The sequence below is a fragment of the Myotis yumanensis genome, unplaced genomic scaffold, assembly GCF_028538775.1.
Source record: "Myotis yumanensis isolate MYYU_CA2020_CCGP unplaced genomic scaffold, mMyoYum1.0.hap1 SCAF_23, whole genome shotgun sequence".
Classification (NCBI taxonomy): domain Eukaryota; kingdom Metazoa; phylum Chordata; class Mammalia; order Chiroptera; family Vespertilionidae; genus Myotis; species Myotis yumanensis.
The window spans coordinates 9,505,857-9,533,532 of record NW_027223774.1 but is presented as its reverse complement, the minus strand read 5'-3'; the positions used below and the strand labels follow the sequence as shown (position 1 = coordinate 9,533,532).

Genomic DNA, 27,676 nt, shown 5'->3' with positions numbered 1-27,676 from the left:
GCCTGGTCCCCACTGGTGCCGCTGGGTGGTGGAGGTGGGGGGGTTCCCAGAACTGGGGCGTCAGGTCCTGGGAAAGTACCGGGATGCCCCTCCCCCTCAGGCCAAATTGGTGCCCCCACTTCCTAGGGAGGAAGGGGGGCCCCGGGTCCAGCCCTGGGAGCAGCCCAGCTGATTCCTCCCCTGGTTATTGCAGAGCAGGGCGTCCCACGGAAGTGGAGTCGGTGCTGATCCAGGAGAGGCGGGAGCTTGGGGTCCCCCATTTCCTTCCAAGGCCGAAGCTGGGTGAGGTCACCGGCGGCTGGGTACGTTTTTCACACGCCCCTCCCCTCCCTTTCCGGCAGAACCCATGCTTCCTGCCTCCACATGGGCACCCATGCCACCGCCAGGCACTGGGCAGCTTGGCTCCTTGGGGAAAAGATGATGGAGGCGCCGTTACTGAGCAAACTTCGTGTGCAAACTTTCCCCCCTGGTCTTGCGTCTCTCGCTGTTGACGCCCGTTGAGGGACACGCTCTCCTGCTTGGAAGTGGGGGGGCTTATGGAGACGGCGGAGGGCAGGGAGGAGGACGAAAGGCAGGCTGAACCCCGAGTAGCTCTCGGTGTGCGCCGACTCCAGGTCACGTCCTCCAACCACTCGGGGTCTGCGTTCGACTCCCTGGCCATGCTGGACCGGACCAGCGAGCCCTCCTGGAAGCTGGGCTTGGCCAGGTGGTACTTGGGCCAGTCGGCGGGCTTGGTGGGCACCATGCTCTTCTTGGACAGGAACTTTGCAAAGGGGTCGCCTGGCAACGTGGTCCTGGAGGTACCACCACCGCTGCAGCGGGTAGATGGGGATGGGCAGGAGGACGACGACGCTGAGGAAGGTGATCCAGCCCAGGGAGCTTTGCAGGTAGGGCTGTGCTACTTCCTGACCCTGGAGGCGGAGACGGGTGGGCCCGGCGGGGAGGAACAGGTGGTGATGGGGTTTGGGTCCAGGGGATGTGGAGGACCAGGCTCCCCGGGGGCTGCGAAGTGGGTGAGAGGGTCCCTGGGGGGTGGTCAGGGCACGGATCGGGGGAGGAGGCCTGGCAGCGGGTCCCCCGAGTGGGAGTGGGGCCAGGGCCGGGGGCTCACCATGCTGCTGTTCCAGGCGATGTAGTGGGGGGGGCGCCTTCCGGTAGAGATGGGACGAGGCAGACGGAGAGGAGGGCCAGCAGCCCGGGCATGGGTCCACGTAGCACCACAGGAAGGGGCAGGCGGACCCACAGCAAGCGGCCCAGCTCACCGTACATCTCCTCCCTGAAACCTGCGGCGGGGGGCCATGGGCACGGACACCTGGGACGCAGCCCTCCTCCGGCCGCCAGGGCCTGGGGCCCTTGGGGAAGACAGGCCCGCCGGCTCCCTAGTTTCCCTCCCAAGGTCTCAACCATTCGGGGAGGCTGCGTCCCCGCCGGGCCCCTCCCCACGCCCGGGGGCCTGCACCCGGTCCTCCCGGAGGAACGCCCCATCCAGGGGGCGCGCACCGCTGCGGGCCTCTGCGTCCAGACCGGCCCCGCGTGGGCCACGGCAGGGGAACCCGCCCCCTAGGTCCTGGCGGCCGGTTTCCCGCAGAACCCACCCGGCTGCCTCAGGTCCCTGCCTCCTGCAGCCCCCCAGCTCTCAGATCGGGCCCCCACTCTCCCCGGAGACCCGGGAGGGGGCCCCGGCTGGGGAGACCCTGGGGTTTGCCCGTTACCTGTAAGCCCCGTACACCCAGGCCAGGGGGTCCCCGTTCTGGAAGACCGCGATGAGGAAGAGGGTCAGCGGGACCAGGGTCTCGTCCAGCAGAGACATGATGTAGCTGCCGGACCGGCTGGTGAAGACGATGCTGCCCAGAAAGCCTCCCAGGCAGATGACCACTGAGGCAGGGGCGGGGGATTGGCCAGCACGGTGAGGTGGGCGGGCAGGGGCGGGGGCAGGGGTCAGAGCGAGCCCCCGAGATGGGGTGGGCTGGGGGAGGGGAAGGCAGTAGGACAGGGAGGGGCCACCGTACCTGGGAGCAGCATGGGCTGCTTGCTGATGGTGGAAATGGCGTTGTGGATGGGATAGACGATGCTCTCCAGGATTTTTACCAAGGTGGTCAGCTGCATCAGGAGCAGGACCAGGAAGAAGAGAAAGGCCCAGAAAGGGGCACCGGGCAGCGTGGAGATGGCTTGGGAGAAGGGCTGGGAATGCCAGGGCCAGGGCCCTGCATGAACTGAGGGGGAGAAAGGCTCTGAGGCAGGGCGGGTCTGGATGGGGTGGGGTGGGGGAATGGGTGCGGTGGTCGATTAGCAATGTCTGTCCTGGGCAGAGGCAGGGGCGGGTCTGGATGGGGGTGGGGGTGGGGGAATGGTGTGGTGGTCGATTAGCAATGTCTGTCCTGGGGCAGAGGCAGGGGCACACGCAGTGGGGAGTGAATGGCAGCGTGTTTGCCCTTCTCGGTTTCCTAAGTGGTGTGAGCTTCACCTCTTGGGGCCCTCAGTTTCCCCCTCTAACAAATAGGGGGGTCCCAGGATCCGTTGAGAATTCAAGGAGAGTGACAACCTAGCCGAGGCCCTGGGCCACTCAAAATGGTGGTGGAAATGTGACGGCAACCCTTTCCTGCCTCAGAAGATGCTTGTGTGGCCGTAACCGGTTTGGCTCAGTGGATAGAGCATCGGCCTGCGGACTGAAAGGTCCCAGGTTCGATTCCGGTCAAGGGCATGTACCTTGGTTGCAAGCACATCCCCAATAGGGGGTGTGCAGGAGGCAGCTGATCGATGTTTCTCTCTCATCGATGTTTCTAACTCTCTATCCCTCTCCCTTCCTCTCTGTAAAAAATCAATAAAATATATTAAAAAAAAAAAAGATGGCTGGTGTGTCCCCGTGAGGATCCTGAGAAATACATAAGGTGATTAATACACCCTGCCACGCCTCCCCTCCCCTCCCCCTCCCCTCCCCTCCCCTCCCCCCTCCCCGGAAACACACCCTTTTTGCTCAGCGACTCGATGCTGCAGGATGAGGAGGCCTGCATGACCTTGTACTTGAGGTGTTCTGGGAGGCTGTTCTATCCACTTCAGGTAGTCCAGGGGGGGCAGGAGCAGGATGTCTGGGGGCGGGTTGACATTCTTAGGCAGCACCCCCATTTTTTACCATGTCTTTCACCAACAGGACACTCCTGAAAGGGAAGGAGGGAGAGGAAAGGTGGTGGAGACCAGCTGGGCCACTCTGCTATTGACAGAGGGAAGCTGAGGCCTGGACAGGGAAAACCGGTTAACCCACGATGAGTGCAGCTAAGTCACCGGGGCAACTGGATCGGGACCGGACACAAGTCACATAGACTGGGGGCGATCACCCCGGGAGGTCCACCTAAGGGGCAGATCATTTGTGCCTCTCAAGAAGTTTGTCCATTTCCTTTATTTTTTTAAAATATATTTTATTGATTTCTTACAGAGAGGAAGGGGAGAGGGATAGAGAGTTAGAAACATTGATGAGAGAGAAAACACCGATCAGCTGCCTCCTGCACACCCCCTATTGGGGATGTGCTTGCAACCAAGGTACATGCCCTGACCGGAATCGAACCTGGGACCCTTGAGTCCCCAGGCCAATGTTGTATCCATTGAGCCAAACAGTTAGGGCTCCTTTAAGTTATTGAATGTATTGGTATAAATTTGATCATATCGGGTGTCCCCCCCCCCCCCCCAAGAAAATGTATACACACTTTAACAGCTGTTAACACACTTAATTTTCACTCCTTTTCAGGTTTAACTGATTTGAAATAATGGGTGAAGCCAGACTAAGCTTTGAACAAAGAAAATGTATCCACTAGACTTTTTTATGGGGATACAGAAAAGGTAAAACTTACAGCAGAAAACGGACAACAATGGATGAATTGAGGGCGCACAAATACCAAAAAAAACCTATTCTTTTCTCTTTTTTTTTTAACATTTAATCACCTTTATTTCTTTATTTTTTGTTTGTTTTTGTTAATCCTCACCCCGAGGATATTTTTCCATTGATCTTTTAGAGAGGATGGAAGATTGGGGGGGAGGGGGAGGGGGGGATGAAACATTGATGTGAGAGGGAACATCAATTGGTTGCCTCCAGCAGGAGCCCTGACCTGGGCCCCGGGCCGGGGAGGAGCCTGCAACCAAGGTACATACCCTTGACTGGAATCGAACCCGGGACCCTTTGGTCCGCAGGCTGATGCTTTATCCACTGAGCCAAACCGGCTAGGGAACAAAATAATTCTTGATGTTTACAATTCCATTGCATTATCAGCAGTGCCTGGACCAGAATGGTCATCAGTTGGAAAACAGGCATTGACCAAAAAATTACTCTTTGGATTATTTTAAATTTTGAAAATGAACTGTGTTAATAAACACTGACTTTTTCATCATTCAAAGTGCGTATACATTTGTGGGGACACCCTGTGGTTCATTATTGCCTACTCAATGTCTACAGGGTCCCATAATGATGCGCCTGTTCTTATTTCTGATATTTTCTTTTTTTTTCTCTTCATCCTCAACCGAGGATATTTTTCCATTGATTTTTAGAGAGAGTGGAAGAGAGAGGGAAAGACAAAGATAAATATCGATGTGAGAGAAGTACATCGATTGATTGCCTCCTGTCCAAGGCCTGGCCCGGGGAGGAGCCCGAAACCAAGGTACGTGCCCTTGACCAGAGTAGAACCCAGGACCTTTCAGTCCTCAGGTCGACGCTCTATCCACTGAGCCAAACCGGCTAGGGCAGTGATGGCGAACCTTTTGAGCTCGGCGTGTCAGCATTTTGAAAAACCCTAACTTAACTCTGAAATTTTTTGATATTTGCAACCATAGTAAAACAAAGACTTATATTTTTGATATTTATTTTATATATTTAAATGCCATTTAACAAAGAAAAATCAGCCAAAAAAATGATTTCGTGTGTCAGAGGTGTGTCATAGGTTCGCCATCACTGGGCCACTAGGGCATTTCCTGATATTTTCAATCTGCATTTCCTTTCTTTTCTATCAGCTCCTGAAAGGGAATTGTTGACATTTCCAAGTATGATCATGATTTATCGCTTCCTTGCTTTAGTTTGGAAATTTTTAAAAAAATATATATTTTATTGATTTTTTTTACAGAGAGGAAGGGAGAGGGATAGAGAGTCAGAAACATCGATGAGAGAGAAACATCGGTCAGCTGCCTCCTGCACATCTCCTACTGGGGATGTGCCCGAAACCCAGGTACATGCCCTTGACCGGAATCGAACCTGGGACCCTTCAGTCCACAGGCCGACGCTCTATCCACTGAGCCAAACCGGTTTCGGCGGAAAATTTTTTTTTTTTAAATATATTTTTATTGATTTCAGAAAGGAAGGGAGAGAGAAGAGAGATAGAAACATCAATGATGAGAGAGAATCATTGATTGGCTGCCTCCTGCACACCCCCTACTGGGGATGTGCCCGCAACCCAGGCATGTGCCCTTGACCGGAATTGAACCTGGGACCCTTCAGTCTGCAGGCTGATGCTCTATCCATTGAGCCAAACCAGCTAGGGCTAGTTTGGAAATTTTTTTATTTTGAAAGTCTGTTTTGAGGTATATAAACATTTATTATTATTATTACTTTTTGGTATATAAACATTTAGATAATTCAGTCTTCCTGCTGAATTGACCCTTTTATCATCATGACATGCTTTTCTTAATCTCTGGTATTACTAGTTCTGACTTTGATATTAATATAGCCACACCAGCTTTCTTATGATTATTTGTGCATGGTATATTTTTCCATCCTCTTAACTTTATTTTTTTAGCATTTACTTTTCTTTTATAACATCATTTTTTTTGTTTTGTTTTTGTTAATCCTCACCTGAGGATATTGTCTCCACTGATTTTTTTAGAGAGAGCGAGAGGGAGGGAAGGAAGGAAGGAGAGAGAGAAACATTATGTAAGAGATACACATGGGTTGGTTGCCTCTGGCACGCACCCCAACCAGGGCTGGGTGTCGAATCTGCAACCCAAGTACGTGCCCTTGTCTGGGAATCAAACCCAAGACCCTTAGCTGAGTGGGCCAATGCTCTAACCACTGAGCCACCAACCAGGGCCGTTCTCTGAACTCGAAACCTCTGTGTCTTTACACAGGACCTCTCCTGTAAGCAGGATATGTTTGTTGCCTTAGCCAGTCTGGTAACCACTGCCTTTTACATAAGGTGATTAATTGACATAATTATTGACATGATTTGATTTATGCCTACCTTCTCGCTAGTTGTTTCTTTGTCTCTTCTCTCTTTTTCCTTCTTTTTAGCCTCTTTTATTTTTTGGGTGGGGGGAGTATTTACCAAATAATTTTGTTTATATTTTACCTTTTCCATTGCCTTCTTGTGGCATGTTTTTTTGTTGTGGTGGTGGGGGATTTTTTTGGCTGTTACTCTACAGCTGTGCTAAAACAGTGGCCACTAACAGGATGTGGCTGTGAACACTTGAAATATGACTAATATGACCAAGGAAATACATTTTAAATTAAAATTTAATTTAAAACTTACAAGATAGGTTATTCAGTTATTGAGAAGCTTTTAAGTATATTCAGAACAACTTGGGTATGTGAAACTGCTTTTTCAACAGTATTCTCTTACAAAATCTAATAGAAACCAAAATTGAGCCCTAGCCGGTTTGGCTCAGTGGATAGAGCGTCGGCCTGCAGACTGAAGGGTCCCAGGTTCGATTCCAGTCAAGGCACATGCCTGAGTTGTGGGCTCCATCCCCAGTAGCGGGCGTGCAGGAGGCAGCCAATCAATGATTCTCTCTCATCATTGATGTTTCTATCTCTCCCTCTTCCTTCCTCTCTGAAATCAATAAAAATATATATTTTAAAAAAAGAATTGATTTTGAAATCTTTACACCATTTGTAACTTATGGAAACCTTTAGAAGTCACGTCTCTGAGACCATTTTCTTATCTATAAAAGTAAAGTGGTGGCTATTAGAATATTGCCTTTTGGGCTGTTTTCTCTGACTTATTAATATACATTTATTATTATTATTATTATTATTATCAACTATTGGTGAGGTTTGAGCTTGACAGCCTATGAGCCTGGGGAATTGCTAAGGTAGAGAGAGGGAGGGGGACCTCTTCTTGGACCTGCAAGGCTGTGAGTACTCACTTCTCAACACAGGCCTGGCCACTGGTGGTGATCCACAGCCCCAGCACCGTGAAGATGATTGCCGTGGCCACCAAGGAGGTCACCAGGTTGGCCATAGCCACCAAGACCACCAGGATACAGCTGTTGCTTCCAGCCTTGTAGGAGCAGATGTTGATGGTGGTGCCCAGGCCCAGGCCCAATGAATAGAGCACATGGCCCCCCGCCTGATGCCACAGGTCCAGCGAGGTCCAGGAAGAGCGCTGCGGATGGAGGTGGGTTCGGGCAGTTTGGGTGTGGGCCCAGAGTCCCCTCCCCCCCCCCCCCCCCCCCCCCACTTCCGTGAGCGGGAAGAGGGACCGGCTGGGGCAGGAGGCAAGAAGGTGGCTGGGAAGGAGATTCAGAGAAGTTCTGAGGGAGGGGGAAGGTGTGGAGTCCCCGGCCTCACCTCGATCGTCACCATACGTTTGAGGCCGGTGGCTGCACCTTCCAGGAAGAAACATCGGACCAGGAGGCCGAGTAAGAGGATGTAGGGGATGAATATCGTGATAATCAGGAGCTGTCCAGGTGGGTCAGGACAGAAACCGGAAGTCAGGAGCGGTGGGGAGGAGGGGAAGACAGAGGCAAGCATTAGCAGCCGACCACAGAGCAGCAGGAGTAGAGAAGTGGAGGTGAGCGGTGTTAAGGAACCCACCCTCTACCTTGGGGCCCCTGCTGGAGAGGCGGGGTGGCCATCGCTGAGCTGTCGGTTGGGTGAGTAGGAGGGCCAGGGAGGTGGGAGGAGAGAGATCATCAGGAAGGGAGTTGGGTAGTGTCTGGACTGAGATCCCGAGAATCTCAAGATTTGTCAAGGTGAAGGGGTGGTGGGCCCAGGGCCAGGGCGGCTTACCGGCATGGAGAGCTTTAGCCCTGTGATTATGATAATGAAGAGGAGTAACCAAGTTCCCAGGGCCCCCACGGTGAGATTCAGGACGAGGTGCTCGCTCCCTTCCTCAATGTTGACGGCGGCATTCAGGGTGGTTTCGTACCAGAAGTACTGGTAGGGCACAGTCCGAACGCAGGAGAGGCCTGGGGAACCCGGGCGCTGCGACACCGCCTCACCTGGAGCCTGCCCCTGCTCTCCCCCTACTCCTTCTGCTCTTCCTCCCCGTCTCTTGCTTCTTGGTCCCCTTGCCTCCCTCGGCCCTGCCAGCCCTCCCTCTCCCTCTCCTCACCGGTGACGTTGTCCAACACTGGGCACTGGGTCCAGGGCAGAGGGTGGTAGAAGGAGTTGCTCAGGTAGTAGAAGCTCCAGCTGATGATGATGCTGTTATACACGCTCACTATGGTGCACACCTGGGGGTGGACACAGTGGGCCTGAGGGGTGGGCAGGGTGGAGGCAGGGGACTTGGAGACCACAAGGGGTGGGGGGAGCTAGGGTGCCTCTTGGCCAAGGCCCTCATTCACCAGCATGCTAACGTAGCCTAGGCCGCCCAGCAGGGGGACGAGATGTTTCCAGATCCGGATGCTGTCTACGCGCAGCCACTGTCCCATGACCATCTCCATGTACAAGAGGGGAATCCCGAACAAGCAGAGCAGGAGGAAGTATAACAGGATAAAGTCACCTGAAGAAGGGGGCCAGGAGCTGTGCTTTAGGCAGCCAGGAGTCCTGGCCCCCATCCTCCCTTATGATAGCTTTTCCCCTGCATCCTATGAACATGATGTATAACATTAATTGGTTTACTCTACGGGGATGAGGGATGGTGTGCCCTCCCTCAGTTCTGGGCGTCCTCCCTGAGTTCCCTCCTCCCCCAGAACCCAGAAGTCTAGACTTCTATCCTCAAAATGTCTTCCTGAAACTCAGGATCTAGGTCCCTGGCCTTACCTCCTCCGTTCCGATGACAAAGGTAAGGGAAACGCCACATGCTGCCCATCCCAAAGGAGAAGGCAATCTGGAGCAAGATAGTCTCCGTTCTTTTAGTCTGAACAACGAAGCTTTGGGTCTTGGCGGTCAGACTCTTGCCTGGGAGTCTCAGGGGCGAGGATGAGAAGGTCTGGGATTGTTTGTGGGACTCTGCCTCTCTGTTTTCAAAGGACGCCATGGCTCTCTTCTGACAGGTCCAATAACTCCCGAGGAAATCCTGGGGTCACCAAAAATAGCAGACTTTCAGGGTCATGTCTCAGATACCAGACTGTAAAACTCCACAAGGAAGACGAATGTAGAACAATGAGGGCTAGAGTTTAAATCTTGGCCCTTTTCACTAGTCATTGACTTAGGGCAAATATTTTCATCTCTCTGAGACTCAATTTTCTCATCTTACAAGCACAAAAGGATTGAAAAATATTTAATGACCGTTACAGCATGAGCACTGACCAATCAGATTGTGGAACAAGTTATTCTTTAGAGCTTTGGGGCGGGGGGAGGAAAAAGAAAGAAGGAGAAATTATCTGGAATGTAGTGGATCCTAAAATCTGGGTGTGGTGAGGGGAAGAGAAAAAGAGAAGCTTCCTAAAACCACGGTCATCCCAAAGTTATGGTGCATGCCTGAGGCTGTGTCCTTTGAGGATTATATAGTAGGATTTATCCCAGGAATGCAAGGTTGGTTCAACATCTAAAAATCAATCATTGTTATACATCATGTAAATAGAATACAGGACAAAAGCTATCATCATAGCCAAAACCGGTTTGGCTCAGTGGATAGAGCGTCGGCCTGCGGACTGAAAGGTCCCAGGTTCGATTCCGGTCAAGGGCATGTACCTGGGTTTCGGGCACATCCCCAGTGGGAGATGTGCAGGAGGCAGCTGATTGATGTTTCTAACTCTCTATCTCTCTCCCTTCCTCTCTGTAAAAAATCAATAAAATATATTTAAAAAAAAAAAAAAAAGCTATCATCATATTTTTTGGAAGAAAATGGCAGGCTAGCCCTAGCCAGTTTGACTCAGTGGATAGAGCATCCACCTGTGGACGGAGTTCAATTCAAGTCAAGGGCAACTAATCAATGTGTCTCTCTCACATTGATTTTTTAAATATATATATATATATATATATATATATATATATATATATTTGATTTCAGAGAGGAAGGGAGAGGGGAGAGAGAGATAGAAACATCAATGATGAGAGAGAATCATTGATCAACTGCCTCCTGCACGCCCCCTACTGGGGATCGAGCCCACAACCTGGGCATGTGCCCTTGACCGGATTCAAACCTGGGACCCTTCAGTCCACAGGCGGACGCTCTATCCACTGAGGCAAACCAGCTAGGGCTCACATTGATGTTTCTGTCTCTCTGTCTCTCCCTCTCCCTTCCACTCTCTCTAAAAATCAACGTGGAAAAAAATCAATGTAAAAAGATACTCAGGTGAATATTAACAACCACAACAAAAATGACAAGCTGGTGATAAAATTCATATGAAAATCTGAGGAGCTTAGTACAGTTAAAATAATAATGAAAAATAATGTTGAATACTCATACTTACCAATTTGAAAACTTACTACAATGCTATGGTAATCAAAGCAGAGTGATACACATATAGAACAATAGGATAGAATAAAGAACCCAGAAACAAACCTTCACATATATAGTCAAATAATTGTTAACAAGGATACCAAGGATATTCAGTGGGAGAAAGGATGGCCTGTGCAACAAATGGTATTGAAAAACTGGATATACACATGGAAAATAATGAAGTGGGACCCTTTAAAAGATACCATGATTTTATTATTTTTAAAAAATATTTTTTATTGATTTTTTACAGAGAGGAAGAGAGAGGGATAGAGAGTTAGAAACATCGATGAGAGAGACACATCGATCAGCTGCCTCCTGCACATCTCCTACTGGGGATGTGCCCGCAACCCAGGTACATGCCCTTGACCAGAATCGAACCTGGGACCCTTCAGTCCGCAGGCCGACGCTCTATCCACTGAGCCAAACCGGTTAGGGGAGAAAAAGTATTCTTTAAAAATATTTATTATTATTATTATTATTATTATTATTATTACTATTATTTTTAATCCTCATCTGAGGATATTTTCCCATTGATTTTTAGAGAGTGGAAGACAAAGGGAAAGAGAGAGATATCGATGTGAGAGAAGCACATCGATTGGCTGCCTCCTGCAGGAGCCGGCACCAGGGCCTGGGCTGGGAAGGATCCTGCAACCGTGGTACCTGCCCTTGACCAGAATCGAACCCGGGACCATCCGGTCCGCAGGCCGATGCTCTATCCACTGAGCCAAACCGGCTGGGATTGAAAATATTTTTCATGGCTACTTACTATTCCAGAGTCATTATATAAATCTGATGGCAGCCCTGTTGAGTTGAGCCCCCAAGGCCCTTCCCGATGGGCCCTGCTTCTGGTCCCCCCCCCTCCCCTCCATCCCCTCACCCTGCCCCCGGCTGCAGCCACCTCCTTGTCACCATCCCCCGACCTCGTACCTGCAATTCACTCTGCGGCCCCCGGGGGGCGGGCACCCAGTGGCGCTCGCCTGGGACGGTGGCCTCCGTGCCCCGTCCGCCGGCTGCCCGCTGGGCGCACTCGGGCTCCCTGTCGCCTGCTCGGCTGCCTCTCCGCCAGGCTCTCAGAGAAGCGACAACCTGCGGGGGGCGAGCTAAGAAACCGGTTCCGAGGGGGGCGTCTCGGGGACGCGCCTACAACGTCCGCCCCCGACGGCCTCGGCCCGGCACCTGGTGGGAAGGCGAGGCCCCCGGGGCCGCTCCATCCGCCACTTGACTTGCGAGCGGAGGGAGAACCGGGGACCGGAGGCCACCGGACTTCTGCTCCCCCGCTGGCGGCCACCACCCTCCCCTCCCCTCCCCGACTCAGGCGTCTGGGTCCCTAAATTCGTGGAAAGGGAGCTGGGGGGCGGGGGGCTCGGAAGTCTAGGTCCAGAGGGGAAGGGTGCTGGCGGGGGGAGCGGCCGCCTGGGGCCCTGGGAGGTCGGGAGTCGGGGGCCAAGACGACTGCACCCCCTTTACCTGCCGCCGCCGCGCGAGTCTGGAGAAGACCAGTAGCTGCTGCGCGCACCGCGGGGGCGGGGGCGGGGGCGCCGCGCGAGGCCGGGCTCCACGGAAGCCGGGGCTTTGGGGCCAGAAGAGCTTGGAGCTCCCGCTGCAGCAGGAAGGCGACCTAGGCAGTTCGCCTGAGGGTGCTGGACTGAGGTGCCACCTCCAGATCCCAGCCCAGCAACTGCCCCTGCTTCTGCCCCTGCCCCTGCCCCTGCCCCTGCCCAGCCCTGCCCCTGCCCCTGCCGCTGCCCCTGCCCAGCCCTGCCCCTGCCCCTGCCCCTGCCCCTGCGCCTGCTTCTGCCCCTGCCCCTGCCCCTGCCCCTGCCGCTGCCCCTGCCCCTGCCGCTGCCCCTGCCCCTGCCCCTGCCCAGCCCTGCCCCTGCCCCTGCCGCTGCCCCTGCCCCTGCCCCTGCCCAGCCCTGCCCCTGCCCCTGCCGCTGCCCCTGCCCCTGCCCCTGCCCAGCCCTGCCCCTGCCCCTGCCGCTGCCCCTGCCCCTGCCCCTGCCCCTGCCGCTGCCCCTGCCCCTGCCCCTGCCCCTGCCGCTGCCCCTGCCCCTGCCCCTGCCCAGCCCTGCCCCTGCCGCTGCCCCTGCCCCTGCCCAGCCCTGCCCCTGCCGCTGCCCCTGCCCCTGCCCAGCCCTGCCCCTGCCCCTGCCCCTGCCCCTGCCGCTGCCTCTGCCCAGCCCTGCCCCTGCCCTGCCCCTGCTCATTCACTCGCCTGGGCTCTTGGCCCGTCTCTCTGAAGGGTCTCGCCTCCCCCACGGTCTCCGGTCTCCGGAATCGGAAGCCGGGTGAGCTGTGTGCTTAGGTGAGATGCACGGGCCACCTCTTCCCAACGCTTCCCACCCGTCATCCCTGACTCCTTGGAGCATCTTGTCTCCAAGTTTACTCTTTGGGGAGGATCCCTGGGGTCGCGGGTTACTGGGCAGGTTGGGCCCTGGAGAGGGGAGAGTCAGGCTTAGTGGCCAACGGGATGGAGGCAAGGGGAGGGCCACGATGGGAACCAGTCGGCCTGTTTCAGAGCTGAGGGTCGACTCTAACCACTGTGCAATATTCAACACGGCAGCCCTAAGCGGTTTGGCTCAGTGGATAGAGCATCGGCCTGCGGACTCAAGGGTCCCAGGTTCCATTCTGGTCAAGGGCATGTACCTTGGTTGTGGGCACATCCCCAGTAGGGAGTGTGCAGCTGATCAATGTTTCTCTCTCATTGAACTCTATCCCTTGCCCTTCCTCTCTGTAAAAAATCAATACAATATATTTTTTAAAAAAAGATTCAACACGGTGTAAACCATCCAAAGCCGGGTGGTTCTGGAGTAGATTTACATACGGCGCTTGATGACACAGGATACAGAGACTAGGAGATGACGTGGGTACCAGTGGAAACCAGCCTGTGACCATGTGCATTTCAAATCAGTGGGCAAACATGAATTATTCAGTGATTGGGGTGGCACAACTGGCAAGACAGCTGAGAGGGGAATCATGCTCCTAATATCAAAATACATTTCGGATGGGTCAAGGGTCACAATGTCAAAACTGAAAACAGCCCTGACTGGTTTGGCTCAGTGGATAGAGCATTGGCCTGCGGATTGAAGGGTCCCAGGTTCGATTCCGGTCAAGGGCATGTACCTTGGTTGCGGGCACATCCCAAGTAGGGGGTGTGCAGGAGGCAGTCAATGTTTCTCTCTCATCGATGTTTCTCTCTCCCTCTCCCTCTCCCTTCCTTTCTGAAATCAATAAAGATATATTTAAAAAATAAATATGGGTGAACATTTCTACAATCTTGGCACCCGGAAGGGCTTCCTAAGAATAATATGAAATCAAGAATCCATAAAAGTTTAATAAGTTCAACTATATAAGAACAAAATCTCTGGGCCCTCGCCGGGTATCTCAGTGGTTAGAGCATCGTCCCAGTACCCCAAGGTTTTGGGTTCTATCTCCAGTCAGGGCGCATACAAAGAGCAACCAATGAATGCATGAATAAGTGGAACAACAAATCTCTCTGTCCCTCTCCCTCTCCCTCTATCTTCCTCTCTCTCCCTTCCTCTTTCTCTAAAATCAATTTTTTAAAATGGATAAATAACTACATGAAAACAAAATCTCTATAGGATAAAATAAGAAGAAACTTAACCAAGTTAAAAGATATCAAACTTGTACAAAAAATTCAACCTTTATAACAAAAGGCTTAATTTCCCTAATATACCAAGACCTTTAAAAATTACATAAAAGGACCAACCACCCAATAGTCAAATGAACGTACAAAAAAACCAGACAGTTCAAGAATAAATGAAGCACAAACAGCCTTATGGTCTGGCAATCCCACTTCTGGGCATGTACAGTGGGGCCTTGACGTACGAGTGTCCTGACTAACGAGTTTTTCGAGATACGAGCCGTCTCTTGGCCGATTTTTTGCTTTGAGTTGCGAGCTAAAATTCGGGTTACAAGCCAGCTTCAGATACCCCACCGCTAGAGGGCGCAGCGAACGTCACAGTGAGCGCCACAACATCAGCCCAGCATCACGCGTCTCACTCGTTCACTTTTTGATTTGACATACGAGTGATTTGAGTTACGAGCTCCGTCACGGAACGAATTAAACTCGTAAGTCAAGGCCCCACTGTATCTGGGAATGAAATCACGGTCTCAAAGAGCTCCCCGCACCCCGTGCTCATTGAAGCGTTCTTCACGATAGCCACGATATGGAAACAGCTCAGGGCCCATCTATGGATGAATGAATGAAGAAAACATTGTCCCATGTAAAACAATGACATATTATTCAGCCACAGGAAAGAAGAAAATCCCGCCATTTGTGACATCATGGATGAACCTAAGTGAAATATGTCAGAGAAAGATAAACATATGACCTTCACTTACGTAGAATTTACGAAATCCAAACTCTTAGAATAGAATGGTAGCTGCCAGGGGCTGGGAGTGGGGGGAATGGGGAGATGTTGGTCAAGGGGTACACACTTCCAGTGATAAGAGGAATGAGTTCAGGGGATCTAATGTAAGATGGTGACTAGAGTTAACCGTACTGTGTTATATACTTGGAAGTCACTAACAGAGTAGATTTTAAATATTCTCAGCCCTTGCGCGTGCGCGCACACACACACACACACACACACACACAAAGGCGATGATGTGAGGTGTTAACGTGTGCTCTTGAGGTCATCATTTTGTAATAGATATGTGTTTCAAATGATCACGTATACACCTTAATCCTACATGGTGGTGTATGTTGTTTACGTAAATAAAGCTGGAAAAATAAAAGAACTGACATAAAAATAATAGTGGTCCCAAATGTAAAGGGAATAGATGGAGGAGAGGCAATAAGTAAACTAGTGATAGAAGATACTGTCCCCCATGAAAGAACCCCCATTTTTTTTTTTTTTTTTTTGCACATTTAAAGGCTTCATTGGGTTGGTTCCAGGCAGGTTTTTCAAAAATATGTTTTTGTTGACTTTATTTTTTTAATATATTTTGATTGATTTTAGGGAGAGAAGAAGGGAAGGGAGAGATAGATAGAAACATCAATGATGAGAGAGAATCATTGATCGGCTGCCCCCTGCATGCCCCCCACTGGGGACTGAGCCTGCAACCCAGGCGTGTGCCCTTGACCAGAATCGAACCCGGGACCCTTCAGTCCGCAGGCTGACGCTCTATCCACCAAGCCAAATCAGCCAGGGCTTATATATTTATGTTTGATAGGTTCTGGAGGCAAGGTGCTATTTTTTAAAAAATATATATTTTATTGATTTTTTACAGAGAGGAAGGGAGAGGGATAGAGAGCTAGAAACATCGATGAGAAATATAGATCAGCTGCCTCCTACATGCCCCCTACTGGGGGTGTGCCCGCAACCAAGGTACATGCCCTTGATGGAAATCGAACCTGGGACCCTTCAGTCTGCAGGCCGACGCTCCATCCACTGAGCCAAACCAGTCAGGGCCAAGGTGCTATTATTAACCAAACACCTCATATATTAATCTCAATTTGTGTTTTTCAAACTACACAGCCCATGCAAATTTAAACCAAAATCCCATGTGAGAGATGGTTTGGGGTTACAAATTCTCACACACACAAAAAAGACAGCACTTCCCTCCTATCAGAGATAGGACCTATTTAACTCAATTTCAGAGGACATAGCCCTTCAACTTTCTATGTATGGGGTTTCCTCTCCTTTCATGAACCCAAGCTCTATCTGTTGTAGTTGTTAATCCTCACTGGAGGATATTTTTCCGTTGATTTTTAGAGAGAGGAGGAGGAGGGGGAGAGACACAGAGAGAGAAACACCAGGGTCGGGGATCAAGCCTGTAAGCCTTCAGTCAAGTTGATGCTCTATCCACTAAGCCCTGTCGGCTAGGGCACAAGGCTCTGTCTTCTTTTTTTTTTTAATAATATATTTTTTATAGATTTCAGAGAGGAAGGAGAAGGTGAGAGAGAAACATCAATATGAGAGAGAATCATTGATTGGCTGCCTCCTGGGGATCGTCCCCTACTGGGGATCGAGCCCGCAACTCAGGCATGTGCCCTTGACCGGAATCGAACCTGGGATCCTTCAGTCCACAGGCTGACACTCTATCCACTGAGCCAAACCGGCCAGGGCTCTGTCTTCACCTGCCTTTAAAACAGTGGTTCTCAACCTTCCTCATGCTGAGACCCTTCAATACAGTTCCTCATGTTGTGGTGACCCCCAACCATAAAATTATGTTCGTTGCTACTTCATCACTGTAATGTTGCTACGGTTATGAATCGTCATGTAAATATCTGATCTGCAGGATGTCTTTTCATTGTTACAAAGGGAACATAATGAAAGCATAGTGATTCATCACAAAAACAATATGTAATTATATATGTGTTTTCCGATGGTCTTAGGCGACCCCTGTGAAAGGGTCGTTTGACCCCCAAAGGGGTCGCGACCCACAGGTTGAGAACCGCTGCCTTAGGACAATTGGCGTTAATAAAAAGCAAGGGGTCTGAGACAAGCAGAACTTGGTTCCTATAGCCAAGCTCCTCTGGCTCCCCAAAAGGCCTTCCAAAATTATGTTTCGTCTCTAGACTCTCATAATTTACAGCAGCCCCTTCTCCAGATTCCTGAACCCCTCTAGATGCTGGACAAGACCCCCGGCATTACTTTCCCCATCCAGGAAAAACAAGAGACTTCGGGTCCAGTTACATTAGCAATTCCTGCATTTCCCTCTTTTAATGTCAACTTGCCGGCCAGGGAGTCCCACTTTGAAAAACCTGTGATGTGCGCTGGCTGGTCAGTGGTTAGAGCGTCAGCCTGTGGACCAAAGGGTCTCTCTCTCGGGTTCAATTTCTGGTCAAGGGCACGTCCCTCGATTGCAGGTTCCCCAGCCCTGGTAGGGGCATGTGTGTCTGTGTGAGGCAGGCCATTGAAATGCCTCACGTAGCTACTCCTCTCTCTCCTGCTCCCCACTCCCTTCCACTGTCTCTGGAAATGAATGGGGGAAAAATCCTCAGGTGAGGATGAAAACAGCAACAACAAACGGTGACATTCTGCCAAATGAGCCAAGTCTTTATTTCAAAGAGGAATTACTCACATGGCGGGAAGTTTGTTTCTCTGGTTATCTGTTTTTATTCATCTTCTTTGAGCTTTGCCCTACGTGAAGCCGAGGACGGGTCTTCTTTTTCTCCGCTTTACTTTTATGTCTTAAGAAATTGGTGTCCCTGTGGTGCCTCGTGGAGGCTGGGGAGATCCCTTTCAGGAGGGTGTACAAGAAGTAGGCAGGGATGGGCAAGATGGTGAAGACAGTGAGCAGGGCGAGCAAGACTTTCCCCCACGGCGGGTAATTATGGAGCTCTTCGTTTGACTGTGGAGAAGAGGGAGGAAGGTCTAGAATGCCCAGGTGATCTGAAGTGAGATGCAGAAGGTGGGGGTAGGAGATGAACCAAAGCAAGAGACCAGATCACTGAATCCCCAGGGAATAAGATGATTGGGTCCCAGAGGCAAGAGTGGATTGAAAAGTCTGTCCCCATTCCCTGGGGGGGGGGGGGAGGGGGGGGGTCCGGGGTCTGTGGAGGGAACTCACAATGCTTGAGTTCCAGGCCATGTAAGTGATCGGCTTCACATATAGATGAATCAGGATGATTACCCACAGGACCAGCAGCACAAATGGAGACACAAAGCACCATAGCCAACGAAAAAAGGGGGAGATGGGGCGCCCCAATATGATAATCAAGTCTGCAAGGAACCTGGGAGGAAGGGTCATCAGGCTTTAGAAGGGCCCTTCCGGCCTGACCCAGCTCTGGGGGAGGGGTCAGCCCAAACCCAGCCTCCGAAAGACCCCTTCACATTTCTTAGACCTTTCTGTTCATCTCCAAACCAGTCTTCTTACCTCTAAAATCCATCCCTTTTCAGGCTAATTTCTGTCCCAGCCCCAGAATTAAAAATATATATATATATTTTTTTTCACCTTCAGGATGAAGCCAAGTTCCTAAATGTAGCTTCTTTAAGCCCATGTACCCCGCTGTCTTTAGTAATGCGATACCTTCTTAGGCGCATTACATACGCAAATCAGGTTCCTTCTGCCTAGAATGCTCATCTCTTTCCCTTGATCAACTCCCCTCCATCTGTCCAGATACTGTTTAGGAATCCCCTCATTGCCTGACTCTCTGGTCCTCGATTGCTAACCACCTGTGTTTCTCCAGCACCCTGGGCTGCCTCAACCATAGGCTTACCACCTGCCCAAGAATCTGCTTCTGTGTCTTCCTCTTTGGACTCTGAGAGAAGCAGCTAAATATAATTTATCCCAGTATCCGCAGGACTCGCTCCGAGACCTGCTTGGAACGTGGGAGGCCCTAAGTCATATTTGAGCGGGAGTGAGCGTGTGGGCGAGTGGGCCTGATGCAGAGAGCCACCGTCGCCCGGAAAGGCTGCCACCCTTGGATGACGCGGTGCTTCTCAAAGGTTAGGGCGCATCGGAATCCCTTAGGGCAGCGGTTCTCAACCTGTGGGTCGAGACCCCTTTGGGGGTCGAACGACCCTTTCACAGGGGTCGCCTAAGACCATCGGAAAACACATATATAATTACATATTGTTTTTGTGATTAATCACTATGCTTTAGTTATGTTCAATGTGTAACAATGAAATCGGGGCTCACCACAGCATGAGGAACTGTATGAAAGGGTGGCGGCATGAGGAAGGTTGAGAACCACTGCCTTAGGGTTTCTGTTAACACGCAGCCACCGGTCTGAAGTGGAGCCTGAGGGCCTGCATATCTAACGAGCTTCCTCCATAGAGCGCACTTGGAGAAGCAAGGGCTTACACGTTTCAGATGTCCAGACTACCCTGGTCAACAGTAGGGCTCAAGGTCGCCTAGGTCCTGCTACAGACAGTTCACCACTTTGCCACTGTACATCTATTTTCTCCCCAAACCAGCCCATGTCTTTCTCCTTCCCACCCTCCCGGGAGCTGTCCATAGCCCTGGGATCAGAGCAGGAGGGGCCCAGTTCTCCCTGAGGGTGCGTGGCAGGAGAGCCTGGGCTTGGAACATCACCTCCGGGCCCCATAGATCCAGGCCATGGACACATTCTCCAAGATGAGAATGAGGAAGAGGGGCAGAGAGGCCCAGTAGTCATCCAGCAGGTTCACGTAGTAGCTGCCTGAAGGCTGCACGAAGAAGCAGCTGCCCAGGAACATGGCCACGCAGACACTCACTGGAGGGGAAAAAACCAGACTGGGATCAAGGTCAGAATTCAAGCTGGGCTGGAGGAGTCCTGGTGGGGTTAAGCTACACCACGGCCTGCCGGTGAGAGTGAGGTCATGGGTCAGAGCACCTGTGAGCAGCGTTGTGTGTCTCCTAAGGCAAGAGAAGGTGTCCTGGAAAGGGGTGATGATGCCCTGCAGGATCCCTTGCATGGTGCTCAGCCCCATGGTCACCAGAAACACGAAGGTGATGATGGCCCAGAAGGTGGATCCAGAAAACACAGCGATGATTTCAGTAAATGCCACAAAGGCCACACCTGGCCCCTCCATAACCTGTGAAGTGAAAGGAAGAGGAGGGGTGGGATCAGAGAGCCCGTAGAGTCCTAACTCGGCTCCTGTCCCCGCCTCCAGGAAGTGATCTGTAGCGCTGTTCCTTAGTGACATTATAACAGTGATTCCCAAAGTGGGCGCTGCAGCGATCCAGGGGGGCGGTGATGGCCACAGGTGCATCTGTTTTAACTTTTTTTGTATTACCTTTCTATTCTGAGTTCAATAAATAGTTTCATAATTTCAAACTTCAATGTTTTAATTTACACCTTTCTTTACTATATTTTACGAAAAAGGTAGAAACATTAATACATATATCTTTCTGTTTAATTGCTATTAAAATTATTAAAAATTTAATTTCCAGGGGGCGCTGAGTAATATTTTTTCTGGAAAGGGGGCGGTAGGCCAAATAAGTTCGGGAACCACTGCATTATAAGAAGGACTTCCTCCCACAACAGCTGCTGGTCTAGCATCTCTCTGGTGTTGGCGCTCGGCAGGCTTGTACGAACTCTGGCACTTGCTGCTACAGAGCCTACAATTGCCTCATCACTAAAGGAGGCTGGTAACCTTGCTCGGTTGCCCAGTTTGCTGCTCAGAATTGCCTCCCTGGAGTCTACGGCCCCTAAGGAGAGCTGGAGTTTCTAGTGCTCTGGGGGAGGTGAGGGGGACTCTAGGACCCCACCCCCCAACCGTCACCTACCTCCTTTAATTGCTCAGATAAGTCACAATTGGACAAGTAGGGTAGGGCCACGACTTTGGCTCCTTCGGGGAGGTTGCCAAACCACCTGGGGTAGGTGTAGCTCATATGCTGATACAGGCTCTCTGGGAGCCGGAGCTCAGGAGGCAGCACGCCCGCCGTGACCAGGTTCATCATTCTCTCAGCATTCCTGGGGGCAGGAGTGGGATCGTATAAAGTCATTTGGGCCTTTAAGACAACTTCTCTCCTAGTTTCTAGACGAGAAGGGAAATCGCTAGCTTGGTCTCGGATCTGTGGTTTTCCCGAGGGCAGGGATGAGAGTCTGATTCACCACTGGCTATGTTTCCAGAACTCAACACCGGGGTTGGTCGAGAGGAGATGCTTTATAAAGAAATGTCTGATAAGCATTTTTTGAAATGAATGGCACAGGAGATGAGACTAGGGAATAGGCAGGGGACATGTGTAATACTTTCAACAATTAAGAATTATTTTTTAAGCCGAAACCGGTTTGGCTCAGTGGATAGAGCGTCGGCCTGCGGACTGAAAGGTCCCAGGTTCGATTCCGGTCAAGGGCATGTACCTGGGTTGCGGGCACATCCCCAGTGGGAGATGTGCAGGAGGCAGCTGATCGATGTTTCTCTCTCATCGATGTTTCTAACTCTCTATCTCTCTCCTTTCCTCTCTGTAAAAAATCAATAAAATATATTTTAAAAAAAAAAGAATTATTTTTTAAAAAAGAAAATAGGAAATAGGCTATGGGGGTTCGTGCTGTGGGCATTTTTTTTTTAATTTTTATTTTTTTGTCTACTGGTTCAGTTGAAGATATCCCCTCATTTTTCCATGGCAGTCTCCAGTTAAGAATGGGGCAAAAACACACCTTTGAAAACATCCAAGTTTGGGGTTTTCTTCGTTTAGAAAGGCAGCTCGTAAAGAGAGAGATTTCCAATGTTTCTAAAGTTTAGGATGCTCAAATCTGAGGGACCCATGTTGACTGAGCTAACATCCCTGAGGGACGGGGGCCTAGACTAGAGTTCTACGAGCTATTTCTAAGACTTGGGTCTTTGTGACGCAATCCATACGAAATACTGGGCTCACTTCAGGTAACATTTCTCACTGTTCTCTGTGGCCAAGTAGCCCAGCGTGGCAAATACAAACAGCGTGGCAGTCAGTGAGATGACCAGGTTGAGAAGAGCCACGGCAGAGGCATCCATGATGCAGTTGTTGGACCGAGGGACGTATGAACTGATTGCAGTGAAGCTGCCAAAGCCGGAGCCCATGGACAAAAAGAGATGGTTCCCTGTCCGGCGCCACACGTCCACAGAGTACAGGGCTGGCACCTGGGGAGGAGAAGTGCCAGGTGAATTGGGATATAAAGGGGGGAGGACAGAAGACAAAAGAAGGGAACAAAAGGGGGATCTAGGAGGGCCTCTACCAGACTACACGTCCCTGCTACCCCCACTGGGATAAGAGGGTTAACTAACGGGTGAGGGACACCTCACCTGGGCAGCAAACAAACTCTTGATACCAAAGTCTGCTCCTTTCAGCATGAGACTCCGGATTAGGATACAGATGAAGATGATGTAGGAAAGGAATACTGAGACATACAGCATCTGGGTAGGAAGTATGATTCTTCAAAGAAAGTTCAAGCAAAGGCAAAAGTTGGGGTAGTAGGACCAAACTTTTGGGAACCAGAGGTCAGATGAGGAGAAATGAGAAGTTGAAATGGCTGGCTTGGCTCAGTGGCTAGAACATCAGCCCGCAGACGGAAGGGTCACGGGCTAGATTTCCAGCCAAGGGTACGTACCTTGGTTACAGGTTCAATGCCGGCCCTGGTCGGGGCAGGAGCGGGAGGCAACTAATCGATGTGTCTCTCTCACATTGATGTTTCTCTCTTTCTGTCTCTCCTCTCTCTCCCTCCCCTTCCACCCTCTCTAAAAATCAGTGGAAAAAATAGCCTATAAAAAAGCTGTGGGACATTTAAACAGTGGAATACTACGCAGCTATAAAAAAGAGGGGTCTCTTACCCTTGGAGACAGCATGGATGGACCTAGAGACTATTATGCTAAGTGAAATAAGCCAATCTGAGAAAGACAAATATCACATGATCTCACTTATTTATGGAATCAAAGAACAAAATGAATTGACCCACAAAATAACACCCAAAGCAGGGAGGATGGGACAGACTGACATACCTCAATGTGGGGGTGGGAGGACGAGAAGAGACAAACTGAATAACTTATATGCATAGCCCATGGACACAGGCAATAGGGTGGTGAATACCTGGGGGAGTGGATAGGGGCTGGGCAAAGGGGGGTAGGGGCAGGGAAATGGGAGACATCTGTAATACTCTCAACAATAAAAAACATATATTAAAAAATGATATTCTTTTATTAACATGCTAGAGCCCCAGTGCATGAAATTCATGCACAGGGGGCAGGGCCCTCAGCCGGCCTGCAACCTCTCCAATCCGGGACCCTTCGGGGAATATCCGACTGCCTGTTTAGGCCTGATCCCTGCATCGGAAATCCCTCTCGAAATCCAGGACCGCTGGCTCCTAACCGCTCACCTGCCTGCCAGCCTGGTCGCCGCTAACTGCCCTCCCATCCCAGCCTGGTCACCCCTAACTGCCTCTGCCTTGGCCCCCACCACCGTGGCTTTGTCCAGAAGGACATCCGGATGGATGCCTGGAAGATGTCGGTCTAATTAGCATATTACCCTTTTAGTAATATAGATATCTCTAAGCAAGAACATCTAATCTAGTAAAAGACAAACATGCAAATTGACTGTACCTTCACTATGCCTTAAGCCACACCCACCAGCCAATCAGAGTGACTATATGCAAATTAACCCAACCAAGATGGCGGCCGGCAGCCACAGAGCTGGAGTGAGCAGGAGGCTTGGTTGCTCCAATGATGGAGGAAGCCAAGCTTCCTGCTTGCCGAGGCCGGCTCTGAGCTCCACTCAAGGCAACAAAGTTTCAATTATAGAAGATAAATAAACCCCAGATACCTGCTTTCAGCCGGCCGTGGCCACAGAGCTGGAGCGAGCAGGAGGCTTGGGTTGCCCCTGGCGATGGAGGAAGCCAAGCCTCTCGCCCACCCTGGCCGGCTCTGAGCTCCACTCAAGGCTACAAAGTTTCAATTATAGAAGGTAATAAATCCCAGAATAAAAGAAAAAAGAAAAAAAGGAGAGGCTGGGAGCTTCTGTCACTGGAGGGCTTGGTCAGCCTGAAAACGGCCCTCAGCCCCTCACCCAGACTGGCCAGGCACCCCAGTGGGGACCCCCACCCTGAAGGGGGTGTGACCAGCCTGCAAACAGCCATCAGTCCCTCACCCAGGCTGGCCAGGCACCCCAGTGGGGACCCCCACCCTGAATGGGGTGTGACCAGCTGCAAACAGCCATCAGCCTCTCACCCAGGCTGGCTAGGCACCCCAGTGGGACCCCCACCCTGATCCAGGACACCCTTCAGGGCAAACCAGCCAGCCCTCACCCATGGACCAGGCCTCTATCCTATATAATAAAAGGGTAATATGCAAATTGACCCTAACAGCAGAACGACTGGGAATGACTGGTCACTATGACACACACTGACCACAAGGGGGCAGATGCTCAATGCAGGAGCTGCCCCCTGGTGGTCGGTGCACTCCCACAGGGGGAGCTCTGCTCAGCCACAAGCCAAGCTGACGGCTGCCAGTACAGCGGTGGTGGTGGGAGCCTCTCCCGCCTCCTCAGCAGTGCTAAGGATGTCCGACTGCAGCTTAGGCCTGCTCCCTGCTGGCAAGTGGACATCCCCCGAGGGCTCCCGGGCTGCCAGAGGTATGTCTGATTGCCAGCTTAGGCCCAATCCCCCAGGAGCTGGCTTAAGCCAGCAGGTGGTCATCCCCCGAGGGGTCCCAGACTGCAAGAGGGCACAGGCCGGGCTGAGGGACCCCTCCTGAGGACACAAATTTTTGTGCACTGGGCCTCTAGTTTTAAATAAAAATTCAGGTTAAAAAAATATATCCTCACTCCTCAGGTGAAAATTGTTTTAAAAGCCCAGCTGGTGTGGTTCATTGGTTGAGCATAGACCTATGAACCAGGAAGTCACAGTTCAATTCCCGGTCAGGGCACATGCCCAGATTGTGGGCTCGATCCCCAGTAGGGGGTGTGCAGGAGGCATCCAATCAATGATTTTCTCTCATCATTGATGTTTCTCTCTCTCTCTCTCATCCTCTCCCTTCCTCTCTGAAATCAATAAAAATATATTTTTAAAAAGAAGTTGGGGCCTACAGGCATCAGGTTTGGAGAATAATAGGGGTCTCAGGTAGAAAGGAGTCCATCAGATGAGTAAGTTAGAGGGTAACTCACCTTCCCAGTGGACTTGAGCCCTTTGATCATACAGATGCAGATAATTAACCAGGTCGCAAGTAGAGAGACAAAGAGATGCATGATTGGTAGCCCACCCAACTCGATTTCATCTGTGGTCTTCAGCACATGCCGGTACCAGAAGTATGTGGTGGATGTTGTCCGTGAACATTCGGGATCTGAGGTGAACTGGCCATGGAGGAAACTGCAAACCCAGGTTCCTCCCCTTCTTTTCCTCCACCCACTCCTTCCCATCCCATTTCATCATCCATCTGCTTGTCCGTCTATCTCAATGATCCTCTTCTTCCTTCATCCCCCTTTCCTCTTCTCAGCCCTCCCACTTGCCCTTTTCTTCCCTCCCTTCTCACCAAAACTGGAGTTCTTCGTTAAGGGGCACAATGACCACGGCAGGGGAGACTGGAAAGACTGAACCAAATAGTAGAGACTCCAAGCCGTGAGCACACTATAGTACAAGCCCACGATGAAGCACACCTAGGGACCATGAAGAATTCTGGAGGCAGGGGAAGAAAGATAGGCCAGCAGAAGGGAGGGAATTGGACAGAGGATTGGGGAACTGAAGGGACTTGACCCACTGAGATGAAATCATGGGACCCATTCCAGGACAAGGGTTGGGATAAGGGTCAGTGTAAAGGGTAGGCCTGGGCAGCCCAGGGCTCCTCACCATGAAGCTGCTATACCCCACACCACCAAACCAGGGGCTCATGTTCTTCCACACACCAATGCTGCCCTGATGCATCCTCTGACCAACTGCTATCTCCATCACGAGGAGAGGAAATCCGACCAAAATCAGCATAAGGATGTAGATGATGATAAAGCTCCCTGTGCAGGGGATTCAGGAGGGCCTTGAGGAACATCTGGTTTTTTAGTCCCTGGCCTTTTCTGGGAGTCCAGGAAAACACATTCCCTACCAGTGACCTCCCTCAGGGCCAAGGGCATCAGGCTTCAACTCTTTCCACATCCCTCACAGTCCCAGGTGTCCAGTCCCTTATCCCCCAGGTCCTAGAAGACCCAGATACCTAGTTTCTACTCCGACTCTTGACCCAGACCTCCAGCCCCACCTTATGAACCCAAGTATTCAGACATCCTGTGCTCAACCTCCCAAGGTTCTATGTATTCACATACTTGGCTCTTGCCCCATTCAGGACCCCAAATCCTCATCCCCTACCGATCCCAGAGACCCCAGAGAAGCCAGAACAAGCCTCTGGCTCCTTGACCCTTCATGGGTTCGAGACTCCTCCTCCCCAGGCTTACCACCTCCGTTGTGAAGACACAGATAAGGAAAGCGCCAGATGGTGCTCAGCCCAACAGAGTAGCCCACCTGGGCCATGAGGTACTCAACCTTATTGGCCCAGGATGGTCGGTCAGTGACGTATTCGTGCTTTGGCTCATCTTTGTCTATGGCCTCCAGTGGTTTCTCGATTTCTTCATTAAACCAATCCATACCATGTTCTTCCCCATTCAATTCCTCAGTAGGCAACACCTTGGCATTTTCGGTTGGGGGAGCTGAGGTCGTAGCAATCACAGGCTTGGAATCTGAAGGTCCAGCAATCACGGGTTTGGAATCGGGAGAGCTAGGCATCTGGGCATTCTCATCCTGGGACTCCATGTTTTCAATAACATTCATCATTCTGAGAAGGCTCTAGTTCCTGCTTCTGCAAGGATGGGGCCTCCTTCCTTCTTGACCTTAAGGACATCAAGAACTTTAAATTTGAGCTGCATGAGTTGAGGAAAGACAAACTAATCTTACAAAAACCTTGAGGCTTGCCTGGATGGCATGGCTTAGTGATTGAGCATCGACCTATGAACCAAGAGGTCATGGTTTGATTCCCAGTCAGGACACATGCCCTGGTTGCGAGCTCAATCCCCAGTGTGGGGTGTGCAGGAGACAGCTGATCAATGATTCTTTCCCATCATTGATGTTTTTCTCTCTCTCCTGCTCCCTTCCTCTCTGAAATCAATTTAAAAAGACAATTTTTTCAAAAAGGGATTACAAGAGAGTACTATGAACAATTGTACACCAAAAAAAAACAAAAAAACACGTGGACAATCTAGATGAAATGGAAAACTTATAGAAACAGAAAATCTACCAAGACTAAATCACAAAGAAATAGCAAATCTGGCCCTGACTGGTTTGGCTCAGTGGATAGAGCGTCAGCCTGTGAACTCAAGGGTCCCAGGTTCGATTCCAGTCAAGGGCATGTACCTTGGTTGCGGGCACATACTCAGTAAGGAGTGTGCAGGAGGCAGCTGATCGATGTTTCTCTCTCATGGATGTTTCTAGCTCTCTATCCCTCTCCCTTCCTCTCTATAAAAAAAATCAATAAAATATATATATATATAAAAAGTAGATTAGTGGTTGTCTTAGGCTGGGTTAAGGGGCTGGGGCAGTTGGGGTGATGGCTAAGAGGTGTGGGGTTTCTTTTTGGGATAATGAAAATGTATTAAAATGGACTGTGGTGCCCTAACTGGTTTGGCTCAGTGGATAGCAGGGGTAGGCAAACTTTTTGACTCGAGGGCCACAATGGGTTCTTAAACTGGACCGGAGGGCC

General features: G+C 50.9%; 1 protein-coding gene and 1 pseudogene across 1 annotated transcript; both read right to left on the bottom strand.

The window, feature by feature from the left end:
* LOC138999793 (orphan sodium- and chloride-dependent neurotransmitter transporter NTT5-like) lies at window positions 1-11,641 on the bottom strand (annotated as a pseudogene).
* A 6,016-nt stretch (window positions 11,642-17,657) lies between these two features.
* LOC139000338 (orphan sodium- and chloride-dependent neurotransmitter transporter NTT5-like) lies at window positions 17,658-26,733 on the bottom strand. The gene is made up of 10 exons (XM_070402570.1): window positions 26,379-26,733; window positions 25,789-25,946; window positions 25,475-25,598; window positions 25,110-25,285; window positions 21,858-22,099; window positions 20,766-20,952; window positions 19,870-20,071; window positions 19,590-19,749; window positions 18,123-18,285; window positions 17,658-17,903 (listed from the first exon to the last, which is right to left on the bottom strand). The coding sequence occupies exons 1-10, from the start codon at window positions 26,731-26,733 to the stop codon at window positions 17,658-17,660; spliced, it is 2,013 nt and encodes a 670-aa protein (XP_070258671.1).
* Window positions 26,734-27,676: the final 943 nt, after the last annotated feature.

Excerpts from the sequence above, each read along its gene's own strand:
- LOC139000338 (XM_070402570.1), bottom strand. The coding sequence starts at position 26,733 with ATGGAGTCCCAGGATGAGAATGCCCAGATGCCTAGCTCTCCCGATTCC. Across the intron at positions 22,100-25,109 it reads GGCTCAAGTCCACTGGGAAG|GTGCCAGCCCTGTACTCTGT; the intron begins GTGAGTTACCCT and ends TCTCCTCCCCAG. Across the intron at positions 20,953-21,857 it reads AGTGAGAAATGTTACCTGAA|GAATGCTGAGAGAATGATGA; the intron begins GTGAGCCCAGTA and ends TCCTGCCCCCAG.